Below are 12,932 nucleotides of genomic sequence, written 5' to 3'. Positions count from 1 at the left end.
TGCCTGTTTCTAAATGTCCGCTATCATCCCCATGCCCAAGAATGAACTGGAACGGAATGACTACCGACCCTTAGCACGCACTTCCATTAAGTGCTTCGAGAGGCTATTCAAAGACCACATCATCTCCTCCCTCCCAGACACACTCGACCCTGTCCGACAGATCCACGGACGATGTATTGCCATTGCACTGCACACTGCCCTCACCCACCAGGACAAAAGGAATACATATGTGAGGATGCTCTTAATCGACTACAGCTCTGCCTTCAATACCATAGTGCCTTCTAAGCTCTGGGACTGAAGAGGAGGCAGGCACTCTGACGGTGTGGTGCCAGGTAAACAACCTCTCCCTCAACTTCAGGAGGAACCATGCTGGGTATGCCCCCATCCTCATCAACGGGGCCGCCGTGGAGACGGTCAAAAACTTCAAGTTCCTTGGCGTACACATCTCAGAGGAGCTGAAATGGTCAAACAACACGGACCCCAAATTACTGATGATCTAAATTCTATTCACACTAAATGGTATGGAATTTCCTGGTTGGTAATTATGTGGCCAGTGATTAAAGAATCATACATCAGCTCTCTTGGTTATTTTTCATCCAGAGGGAGGCACTTGGTGCCAAAAACTTTATCAGTCAATAAACGTATTCTATGTTTTATTACTTGATAATAATACAAAGATTATATACATTTACCAATCTTTTCTTTTCAATGTAACACTAGGCTGTACCTCAATAGCCTTTTGGTTGTGTGCCCACCAATAAAATGTAACATGATGAATCATTCCAAAATCAAAGTTTGTCAGGTATTTTTAAATTAAATGTAGTCTAACAAGATAAGTCCCCGTTCTACAGAATCTGCTATGTAGATTCAGCTATGTGCCTCAATCCCATATGAAAATGTGAACCATAACTTTACCCAATTTTCATTGTTTATTAACAACGAAAATACCTTAGACAGGCTTTTGGCTTCTCAAAGTTATTTTCAAGTACCTTCTGTTCTTGTACACTAGTGCCCTCAGTTGAAATGGCAACAGAGATCTATTATCAGTAGGCTACTTCAGTGGATGGTTCCAGATTACATTCATGACTGACAAACAGTGAAGGGGTCAAAGAAGAGGGACCAATTAATAAAGCCAACTTGACATTGTGGAATATCCAATCTGTTGACTCACCAATTACCTATATTTGTTGACTTTTAACCAATTAGATCTTCAACAGATAACCAAGTCATTATCGAGTTTCAGTAGTAGGTCAGTGCTTCACAGTGAACTGAATATACCTCCATCATAACTGGCTGTGATCAAACAGTGGAACGTTACTTTAGGACAGAAGGGTATTGTATTTATAACCAAATGTTCTGTTGTTTCTCAACAGCCGTTCAGTTTATCAGATGGCTGACATTAGCGGGCAAATAATTGGATTACAAAGATGATGACATCAAGTAGATGTTGCGTTCTATACAGTACATGTAAACATCATTGATTATTCGATTGGGAGGAGAAAAGGGGATGTCAAAATAAGGTGCTGTGTTTCTCCCTGCTCAGGTTTCTACTGAGGTGCAGCTGTTAACTTCACAAGATGCTGATTTTAGAGTAAGTGTCCCATTCCTGTCCACATTCATATCGGTCTAGGACACACTGAAATAGACATTGCCTGTATCTTGTCATGCATTCCTACAGCAATGAGAAATTCATTCCCTCAGAATCTTCATGCCATTGATCACGCTTGGCATCACCATCATCTGCTGCACAGCCTTCTGTAAGGTCTTCCGCCGGGCCCGCGAGGACCAACTGGACCGGGAGGAGAGACGAGACAGGCCCTCCATCTATGTCATTCCTTTCCCCGCAGTATCTTATGACAACGAAGACATCCACAGGCCTCCTCGCTACAGCACCTCAGAGTTCTACGGCCCACCTCCAGCCTACAATGAGGTAAAAGTCCATCCTAAACATGAGGTACCAATTGTACCGTACAGTGGGGTTTACAACTTTAAAATGACGTTTTATTCACACATTTTGAGTAAAACACTGTATTCTAAGTGTTTTGGAATCTCAGTGTTTCTCATCTATTCATCCACTTCTGATCTAATTTTGTCTAGGTGGAGATGAAGCCAGAATTTATCCACCCAGAGCTTCCTCCAGCCTACTCTGAGGTCTCCAACACACCTGTTTCCCCCCTGCAACCTTAATCGGCGCCTCCTGAACCCCAACCATAGGACCGTACCACCTTGGGAAGCCTGTGAGGGGAGGCCTGAGGCCACAGACTCTAAGGAATAAATAGCACAGAATATGGCAGATACTGTATGTGGAGTGGGGATTCTGAAGCTGGACATGGATACCCCAGAGACTTGGTCCTTGGGATTATGGAATGGGGGTGTGAGGTGGAAGGTTTGGAGACCATAACAAAAAGCAACTTATGACTTCAGCAAGGGTTTGGACGTCTATGAAAGTGTGTACTGTAAAGCAGAAGTTGGGGACAAGAGATCGAATGGGGTTGCGTAGTGGCTATAGCTACCAATCTGTACATACCAGTGTGTAAATATTAAGAAATCTTTCAAATCGTATTTTTCAAAGTGTAACTCAGAATAGTTTATTAATATTAGTATCAGTGTCATGGACCTTGTTGTGTAATATGGTACAAGTCTGTTTTCGTTATCAAAGATTCAATCAGTCCTGTATTAGTCATGTCTGATGCTGTAACACATCGTCCGTGCTCTTTGGCCCAATAGGTTACATTTTGTGCAATTGTGCAAGTTCTCCCACTTAAAAAGATGAGAGAGGCCTGTAATTTTCATCATAGGTACACGTCAACTATGACAGACAAAATTAGAAAAAAATTCCAGAAAATCACATTGTAGGATTTTTAATGAATTTATTTGCAAATTATGGTGGAAAATAAGTATTTGGTCAATAAACTATAAATTAATAAATTTGGTCAAACGTTTTCTGTAAGTCTTCACAAGGTTTTCACACACTGTTGCTGGTATTTTGGCCAATTCCTCCATGCAGATCTCCTCTAGAGCAGTGATGTTTTGGGGCTGTCGCTGGGCAACATGGACTTTCAACTCCCTCCAAAGATTTTCTATGGGGTTGAGATCTGGAGACTGGCTAGGCCACTCCAGGACCTTGAAATGCTTCTTACGAAGCCACTCCTTCGTTGCCCGGGCGGTGTGTTTGGGATCATTGTCATGCTGAAAGACCCAGCCACGTTTCATCTTCAATGCCCTTGCTGATGGAAGGAGGTTTTCACTCAAAATCTCACGATACATGGCCCCATTCATTCTTTCCTTTACACGGATCAGTCGTCCTGGTGCCTTTGCAGAAAAACAGCCCCAAAGCATGATGTTTCCACCCCCATGCTTCACAGTAGGTATGGTGTTCTTTGGATGCAACTCAGCATTCTTTGTCCTCCAAACACGACAAGTTGAGTTTTTACCAAACAGTTCTATTTTGGTTTCATCTGACCATATGACATTCTCCCAATCCTCTTCTGGATCATCCAAATGCACTCTAGCAAACTTCAGACGGGCCTGGACATGTACTGGCTTAAGCAGGGGGACACGTCTGGCACTGCAGGATTTGAGTCCCTGGCAGCGTAGTGTGTTACTGATGGTAGGCTTTGTTACTTTGGTCCCAGCTCTCTGCAGGTCATTCACTAGGTCCCCCCGTGTGGTTCCGGGATTGCTCACCGTTCTTGTGATCAGTTTGACCCCACAGGGTGAGATCTTGCGTGGAGCCCCAGATCGAGGGAGATTATCAGTGGTCTTGTATGTCTTCCATTTCCTAATAATTGCTCCCACAGTTGATTTCTTCAAACCAAGCTGCTTACCTATTGCAGATTCAGTCTTCCCAGCCTGGTGCAGGTCTACAATTTTGTTTCTGGTGTCCTTTGACAGCTCTTTTGTCTTGGCCATAGTGGAGTTTGGAGTGTGACTGTTTGAGGTTGTGGACAGGTGTCTTTTATACTGATAACAAGTTCAAACAGGTGCCATTAATACAGGTAACGAGTGGAGGACAGAGGAGCCTCTTAAAGAAGAAGTTACAGGTCTGTGAGAGCCAGAAATCTTGCTTGTTTGTAGGTGACCAAATACTTATTTTCCACCATAATTTGTAAATAAATTCATAAAAAATCCTACAATGTGATTTTCTGGAAAAGAAATTCTCAATTTGTCTGTCATAGTTGACGTGTACCTATGATGAAAATTACAGGCCTCTCTCATCTTTTTAAGTGGGAGAACTTGCACAATTGGTGGCTGACTAAATACTTTTTTCCCCCACTGTAATAGCCCTAATCAGGAAGCTGTTCTGTAAAACACTGGTAAGATATTGAACAGACAAACTAATAAAAATGTACTATGTTATGGACTTGACCATTTTTAGCATACCTCTCGGTTATAAAGATGTTATTTCCTGTTACTCCAGTTGCCCAATCATATATCTTTACATGAATAGGAACAAGTCTTTGGCTGATGATGTGACAGTAAAATGGTAACGCCCACCCTTTTCTATGACTGGAAACTATGATTAAAACAGATATATGGCCCACCTCTGTCATTCATTATCTAAGACTAGACATTTACGTCATTTAGCAGACGCTCTTATCCAGAGCGACTTACAGGAGTAATTAGGGTTACGTGCCTTGCTCAAGGGCACATCAACAGATTTATTACCTAGTCGGCTCGGCTTCGGTTACTGGTACAACGCTCTTAACCACTAAGCTACCTGCCGACACCAGAGGTTGAGCAGTTGTTACTGAGATGCCTCAATGCTAATAACCCAACTGTGATGAGGTGTGAATGACGGAGTCAGGCGCAGGAGGTAAAACACCGAAATCCAGAGTTTATTCAGTGTACATGAATAAAGCGCAGCAAGTGTCAAAACGAAACTAGCACAAGGGAAAAATCCACCTTGGCTACATACAAGAAAAGAGTAGCTCAACCGAGCTACTCACTCTCACAATGAACAATCACTCACAAAGGACAAGGGGGCAGAGGGAACACTTATACACAGACTAATGAGGGAATGAGTACCAGGTGTGTGTGATTGACAAGACAAGACAAGAAAAGACAAATGGATTGATGATAAATGGAGCGGTAGTGGCTAGTAAGCTGGTGACGACGAACGCCGAAACCTGCCCGAGCAAGGAGGAGGGGCAGCCTCGGCTGAATTCGTGACACCAACACTGTTTTTGGTCTAAAAATGTGTGTTGTGTTACTTTATGAAACATCATGAACAATACGAGCATTTTGCAAATATGACAGACTGGGTTAGAAACCTGGGTCTCTTGTGTGCTTGTGGACCGTGTTAGCCCGATGAGGCATTAACTTGCGGAACTCACACAAGTCTTCAGGACAGGTCTCAGTGCAAAGTTGCTCACTCATCATGTGAGTGTGATTCAACAACTTTTATATAGTATAAAGTGCATTCGGAAAGTATTCAGACCCCTTGAATTTTTCTACATTTTGTTACGTTACAGCCTTATTCTAAAATGGATTAAATAAATATATGTCCTCATCAATCTACACACAATACCCCATAATGACAAAGCGAAAACAGGTTTTTAAAAATTTTTGCAAATGTATTATAAATGAAAAACAGAAAGACCTTTTGCTATGAGACTCGAGCTCAGGTATTGAGCTCAGGTACATCCTGTTTCCATAGATCATCCTTGAGATGTTTCTACAACTTCATTGGAGTCCACCTGTTGTAAATTCAATTGATTGGACATGATTTGGAAAGGCACACAACTGTCTATATAAGGTCCCACAGTTGACAACGCATGTCAGAGCAAAAACCAAGCCTTGAGGTCGAAGGAATTGTCCATAGAGCTCTGAGACAGGATTGAGTCGAGGCACAGATCTGGGGAAGGATACCAAAACATTTCTGCAGCACTGAAGGTCCCCAAGAACACAGTGGCCTCCATCATTCTTAAATGGAAGAAGTTTGGAACCACCAAGACTGTTCCTACAGCTGGCCGCCCAGCCAAACTGAGCAATCGGGGGAGAAGGGCCTTGGTGACCAAGAACCCGATGGTCATTCTGACAGAGCTCTAGAGTTCCTCTGTGGAGATGGGAGAAACTTCCAGAAGGACAACCATCTCTGCAGCACTCCACCAATCAGGCTTTTATGGTAGAGTGGCCAGACCGAAGCCACTCCTCAGTAAAAGGCACATGACAGCCCGCTTGGAGTTTGCCAAAAGGTACATAAAGACTCTCAGACCATGAGAAACAAGATTATCTGGTCTGATGAAACCAATATTGAACTCTTTGGCCTGAATGCCAAGCGTCACATCTGGAGGAAACCTGGCACCATCCCTACGGTGAAGCATGGTGGTGGCAGCATCATGCTTTGGGGATGTTTTCAGCGGCAGGGACTGGGAGACTAGTCAGGATCGAGGGAAAGATGAATGGAGCAAAGTACAGAGAGATCCTTGATGAAAACCTGCTCCAGAGCGCTCAGGACCTCAGACTGGGGCAAAGGTTCACCTTCCAACAGGACAACGACCCTAAGCACACAGCCAAGACAACGCAGGAGTGGCTTCGGGACAAGTCTCTGAATGTCCTTGAGTGGCCCAGCCAGAGCCCGAATTTAAACCTGATCTAACATCTCTGGAGAGACCTGAATATAGCTGTGCAGCGACGCTCCCCATCCAACCTGACAGAGCTTGAGATGATAAGCAAAGAAGAATGGGAGAAACTCCCCTAATACAGGTGTGCCAAGCTTGTAGCGTCATACCCAATAAGATTCAATGCTGTAATTGCTGCAAAAGGTGCTTCAACAAAGTATTGAGTAAATGGTCAGAATCCTTACGTAAATGTAATATTTCAGTTGTTTTTTTTTTAAATAAAATTTGCTTTGTCATTATGGGGTATTGTGTGTAGCTTGATGAGGGGAAAAAAAACAATTTAATCAATTTTAGAATAAGGCTGTAACGTAACAAAATGTGGAAAAAGTCAAGGGGTCTGAATACTTTACGAATGCACTGTAATAATACTTGTGAATGTTTAAGTGTTTTTAATGGCATGGGAGTTCAAAGTCCAGTTCCCAGCACAGTGTTTGTACTGATACGTGAGGTGCAGTGAGCGTGACTTATTTTCTCCTATCTGCATTTGAGTCGACAGAACAGAACAAGCTGAAACCAACCTGGTGGCTGGCTACAGTACTAGGTGCAAAAGTTACAGTAGTGTAACAACGGTGTAACAGTGATAGGTATTACAGTAACAGCATTACGTGGTTACAATGGAGGGGATAAATGTAATAGATTTTCAGGGGGCAAAGTGCACCTTAATGAGTTGTGTCTGTTCTATAGAAGCACTTCAATTGAAACAAAGCATAAAACACACATGTTTCTGCCTGGTGTGATCTGACTAAAGAGTAGTAATCATTCACAACTGTGGGGAATTCAGTGATGCCATTGTTTATTCTATCACCAAACAAGGCTAAGGAGATGGCAACATGTGACCATAACAGGTAATAAAGAAAGATACAGTATTTTAATTCAATATTAGACAAAACCGCACCGCTACATGAAATTGATAGATAGGGTGAAGAAATGTGACTTAATGTGCGTAACTACATGATATTGGTTTATATAATGATTTTGACTGTGGTCAGTGCTGTGTCCAAATGGTTTCTCAGGCCTTGTTACGAGCCTTTTCACGGGTCTGCTTTTTGAGCTGTTTCTTCAGAGCTAGGAGGTCCATGTAGAGAATACGGTCCAGAACTGTCGAGGCACACAGGATTCCTCCGTGCAAAGCACCAGCCATCCCGTTACAGAACACGTCCTGGCCTGGGGTTCAGAACAAGACAAAGGGTTTGCTGATATGAAAACTACTGACGGTATGTTTGTACAATGTGTAGAACCGTCTAGCATAGACCAGAAACAGTATTATCCATGGTAGTACCTTCAAATGACTTTCAGTTCTTGCATATTACTCTACTGACTAACTCATAGAACTGCCACAGTCAAGCATCACCTTGTGCCTTTGTGACCAATGTACTCAAATACAACTCAAATACTAGCACAGTGACCAATTTCTCTCTCACCGGTGAGGTAGAGTCCCTTGACGGGCGTGGTGGGCCGGGTTCTGGCCACCGTCTCTGGGCTGAAGCGGTCCATGTTGTGTTCAGCCCCATACATCTCCCCACGCGGGGCACCCAGGTAGTGCATGTTGGTCAGGGGCGTGGAAGCCTCCATATACACCACCTGTAGAGAGACACAAGGTATCCAGTGAGCAGAATTGGTTTAAACATGTTTTTTCAATGACTTTCAACCCAAAATATGTATTTTCAACGTCTTTTCAACATCTTGCACAGAGGCAGCCAGCAGGTATGAGACATCATTACAATTGGATGACTTTATTGGCTCAAATAAGACTTGATTTCAAGCACAATGAATCAATTATAATGCCTCTTTGGATTGTCCAAGAAACTCTACTCTACTGTGTACATCAGTAAATTGAATATGACAATATATTTTGGCAAGTTATGTTCAAATGACGCTAGATTTTTAAAGTACCTTATCCCTGAGCTGAGGGAAGATGACCAGTGCCCAGTCTAGGAGCTCCTTGGCCATGCTCATTTTCAGGTCTTCGTAATTGGACCCTCTCTTGTTTACCTTGGTATCTTTCCAGTCCTCATACCACTCAAACTTGGCCATGGTCAACAGAGTCATACAGGACTTCCCTGTTGGGAGGTGGAGAGAGAGTCTTAGAACACAATCATTTGAACTATGCATAATTAATGTCTGAAACTATCTGCCATTTTTGTATGAAAATAGACCTTAGTCAGCAGCATTGAAGTACTGTTCATCACTGTTCATCTCAAATGTTTTATTTGATTTACCATGCTTTACTCTCAGTCTTTTCAGAGTTTCCGTGGGTGTGATGAGCGCTCTATGAATTCAAATACTGTGTTATAGTCTATATAGAAAGCATTTCACTGTTAGTCTACACCTGTTGTTTACGAAGCATGTGACAAATAAAATGTGATTGATTTATTATTGGTGCAGGTGTGTGTTGTTGAGACAGCTACCTGGATGGCGGGTACTGGAGGTGGGGTCTTTGGTAGAGGGGAAATGAATGAACATCATGGGGATGTTCCCCACCACCTCCTCTCGGTTCAGAGAGCTGTAGCGCTCCATCCTACAATCAAAACATTACACATACAGTAAGACTACATGTGATTTCAAAATAAAGGAATATAATACTGTGGTTAAGGCCCTCAAAGTATAAGGGACCTCAACTGCAGTTAATTTATTGTATTTTTCTCAGCTCATACAGAAGTAAGTAATTAAAGCCTAGTGCACTAATTTGGTAGGAAACTTTTGTATTTTGTTTTTATATTAATATATTTTTAGGGTGATTTATCAGGGAGTGCTGCAGCACCCTCAGCGCCCCTACTTCTCGCGGCTATGGGTGTCACACTTTCCCCCCATCCCAAGCACACACAGCTGATTAAACTAATTGCATTCTAAACTGAAGATCATGATTAGTTGATTAGTCAGGTGTGTTAGCTGGGGCTGGGGAAAAAGTGTGACACCAATCAGGCCCCCAATTACTGGAGTTGCCCATCCCTGAATTAAAAATAGAACACAATAGAACACAAATGGTGTATTATATATCTCTATGGAATGAACAAAAACCGAACGAGCAAATTAAAGAATCAAAGAGAATACAATTCAAGAGACCCGATACTGTACTAACAGTGTGTCCAGGTCATTATCTTTGTACATCCAGTAGTTCATAGAGGTGATGCCCAGCTCCTCCTTGGTGCCATCCAGACCCACGAACACCAGGAAGCTGCCCATTCCATGCTGCATTCTCCCCAGCAGGGCCTGGATGTCTGGGAACATAGAACACATCTGATTAGTCCAAATTAGTCAAACACTGTCTACTCGTCACACGTCTTCTCATGTTTCAACCTGTTTCCTGATGTTTCAGTAAAAGTTCAGCATGGCTAGAGTTCAGTACAATTCATGACCGCCACCACTCACCCGGCTTGGCCTGTATCTCTGGGGGCAGGAACTTCTCAAAGGTGTTGAAGATGCCAGCGTTGGAGATGACCACTGGAGCCAACACCTCCACCTCCTCCTGACCTTTCCTCACCATCACACCTGACAACCAGTGGTCAACCAGAGGTCAGGGGTCATAGGCCAACTACTCACAACACAATGAGTCTAATGTAACGCCAATTACTCCCATAGAAGATGGTCAACAGTAAGCATAACTAATAGTAAAATGAGTCATTGCTTTAGTGCTTTCCCCCCTGAACTAGATACTGACCATACACTGAGCCCTCCTCATTCAGAAGGACCCTCTGTACAGGGGCTCTGACCAGCACAGCGCCACCTGCCTTCCGGATGACTGGGATGATGTGGAAGGCGATCTCACTGGCCCCTCCAATGGGGTAGTAGGCTCCCCTCTTATAGTGCTGCAGCAGTAGAGTATTCATTAGGAAACTGGATTCCTTAGGGGGAACACCTACCAGCAGGGGAAACACAGTCAGGGACATCCAATTAAAGTTCAATTTCACATAACAGCACTCAGTTGTAGGTTCCAGGACTAGGTTGTAAACTAGCAAGAGTGTGTATGTTCAGTTCGGGAAAATAGTTGTCCAATAAAAACGTATTGGAATTCACCCTGGGAGTGGATGTGTATAGGGACTGACCATAGAAGAGGTATGCGGAGAGGGCGTGTAGGTCTTTGTTCTTGGTCAGAGTGGCCATCTTCTCTGTGTGTTTGGTGATGGCCATGCGGAACACTGAGGAGATGCGCTCTAATAGGCCGGTCCGAGCCAGGAAGTGTACCAGCCATATGGGCATCATCTTGAGTCCGGCCAGGAGATTGATGCGACGAGCTGCCTTCTGCAGCATGGGGAGACATGAGAGGGGTTATGATCACACATACACACACATATGCACACACACACACATACACACACACACGCACACACAGTACCTTCATATACTTGAAATATTCATTCAAGGCCTCCACATCATCAGGAAACTGCCTCTTCAGGCTCTCTGCCATCTCCGTCTTCCCAGAGAGGATGTGGTAGTCCCTGCGGTCTTCACCCTGACCTAGGATCAGTGTGTCAAAGTGCTGCTCCATCCTGGTGAACTGGATCTGACCTTCACTGATCTGGTCCAGGGCCACACGAAACATGCTGTTCTCATGGAGCTGGCCCAGGTAGTGGATCCCTGACGGAGGTGGAGGTGGTGAGAGAATATTTGCTGGATCATTTGTGTATGTATTAGAAGCTTATCCTACCCAATGATCCTCCCTTATGATTGTGCCTAGATTGAGTTTATCAAACACCACTTGTCGTTACTTCTTGCTTAATCTCTGCAACCCTGAACCAACTATTGCGTGAGCGCTGGCCGTCTATCACCACTCACCAGAGATTAGTTTTCGCTTTGTAAGTACTCAATGAAACAAGCTCTGCTTTTTCACTGAGATGAACAAAGAAGAGGAACCTTACCAGAGCGATCAACTTGAGTACATAAACATTAAGGCCTTATGAGTGTAGTCCATGGTCGGTTCTGTCACAGTGGCTCTTACCTACGTCAAACTCAAAGCCCTGGTTCTCAAAGGTGTGAGTGCAGCCTCCAGCCTGGTCATGCTGTTCTAGAACCACAACCCTCTTCCCTGCTTTGGCTAGAACCGCCGCTGCTGTCAGACCCCCGATACCGCTGCCAATCACTATAGCGTCAAGGTTCTCCGGGACACGGTCCATTCTGAAACCTGGAAATGTTGATAGGGGGAGGGGGTGCGTTAATATCATCATAGACATAGGCAGAAAGAGGATATCATATTCATAAGTGAAGTGTGTTTGTGTACTTTCTGCTCTGTCATTTTCACGTTAGTGTTGAAGTCGATTCTTAAAACACTCATTCAGAATAACATCAAAGTGATTTAGACAGACGATCACTGGGGAATCAACCAGTCTGGCAGAAACTTGATGCAACGTGAATGCACTTCTTCCTTTTTCGTCATCCACTCACAAAGAAAAGGTATTTAAGGAAATGTTGAACTCAAATGTGATATTTCCAAGAGCTAAGTTTGTCACACCATGCACATGCCTCACACCCATTGTTTTAATATGTCATTCAAATGCTTAGTCATATTTGTACCCTTGTAAAGTTAGGGTATTGCAGTCAAGTAACCATTCATTGTTTAAGCACATAATGTTGAAGCTTACAGTATATCAGGTATGGCTTTTTCAGACAGATCAGATTTCACATTGTATACAGTAACCCAATCCAGATATGGATATCTTCCTGTCTCTTCTAGTCATAGCATGTCGTCATTTTCAACAGCGGTTCAAAAACACAGCTAACTATTCCCCCATCTTACTTAGTGAAAATGTCAGCAAACAACAACATTGAGTCCTGTAGCCATGACAACCATGACTCACCTTTCTTCAGCACCCCATCTCTCTGCTTCTTGTCTGTCACCAACGGCCCCGGTGGTCGCAGGCACTCCTGGGAAAATACCCTCTTCCTCTTGGAATAATTTAGGATGTAGATGGTCACCCAGGCCACCACCAGAGCAGTGAACACACCTAGCAGCACTGGCCACATCCCAGACAGGTCGGCAGGAGGTTACAGGCACAGGGAGCACAGCTATCCGTCACGTCCTGAAGGGAACAGCAACGTTTGTTGGAACTGTTTTTAGTATTGTCTTTGTTTGTTGGTAGATGCCTGAAAGTCCTGAGCTGGAAAATAACCTAAAGATACCTGAACTTCTCTGCCCTACAAAGGCAAAGAGATTCCCTGTCTGTTGCGGAAGAGACTGAAGGTTGAAGCAGTGGGGGAACTGAGGGATGGAAAGAAAGAAGATCATTATATATATAGAAAACACCCACCATTTGTGCTTTAGCCTTTGGGCATGAGGAGTGTCAATGGGCAGGGCTCTTAGAAACAAAGGGGGAC

At 43.7% G+C, this 12,932-nt stretch overlaps 1 protein-coding gene across 1 annotated transcript; it reads right to left on the bottom strand.

Moving 5' to 3' along the window:
• Positions 1 to 7,392: 7,392 nt before the first annotated feature.
• On the bottom strand, positions 7,393 to 12,832 carry LOC121569693 (inactive all-trans-retinol 13,14-reductase-like). Its single transcript, XM_041880840.2, has 11 exons — positions 12,416 to 12,832; positions 11,560 to 11,742; positions 10,957 to 11,198; positions 10,667 to 10,862; positions 10,282 to 10,479; positions 9,993 to 10,112; positions 9,703 to 9,841; positions 9,032 to 9,141; positions 8,517 to 8,683; positions 8,045 to 8,204; positions 7,393 to 7,787 (listed from the first exon to the last, which is right to left on the bottom strand). The coding sequence occupies exons 1-11, from the start codon at positions 12,579 to 12,581 to the stop codon at positions 7,633 to 7,635; spliced, it is 1,836 nt and encodes a 611-aa protein (XP_041736774.1). The 5' UTR covers positions 12,582 to 12,832; the 3' UTR covers positions 7,393 to 7,632.
• Positions 12,833 to 12,932: the final 100 nt, after the last annotated feature.

Source organism: Coregonus clupeaformis, unplaced genomic scaffold (assembly GCF_020615455.1).
Source record: "Coregonus clupeaformis isolate EN_2021a unplaced genomic scaffold, ASM2061545v1 scaf0027, whole genome shotgun sequence".
Taxonomy (NCBI): Eukaryota; Metazoa; Chordata; class Actinopteri; order Salmoniformes; family Salmonidae; genus Coregonus; species Coregonus clupeaformis.
The sequence above is the reverse complement of the archived record's forward strand: the minus strand, read 5'-3'. Positions and strand labels throughout refer to the sequence as shown.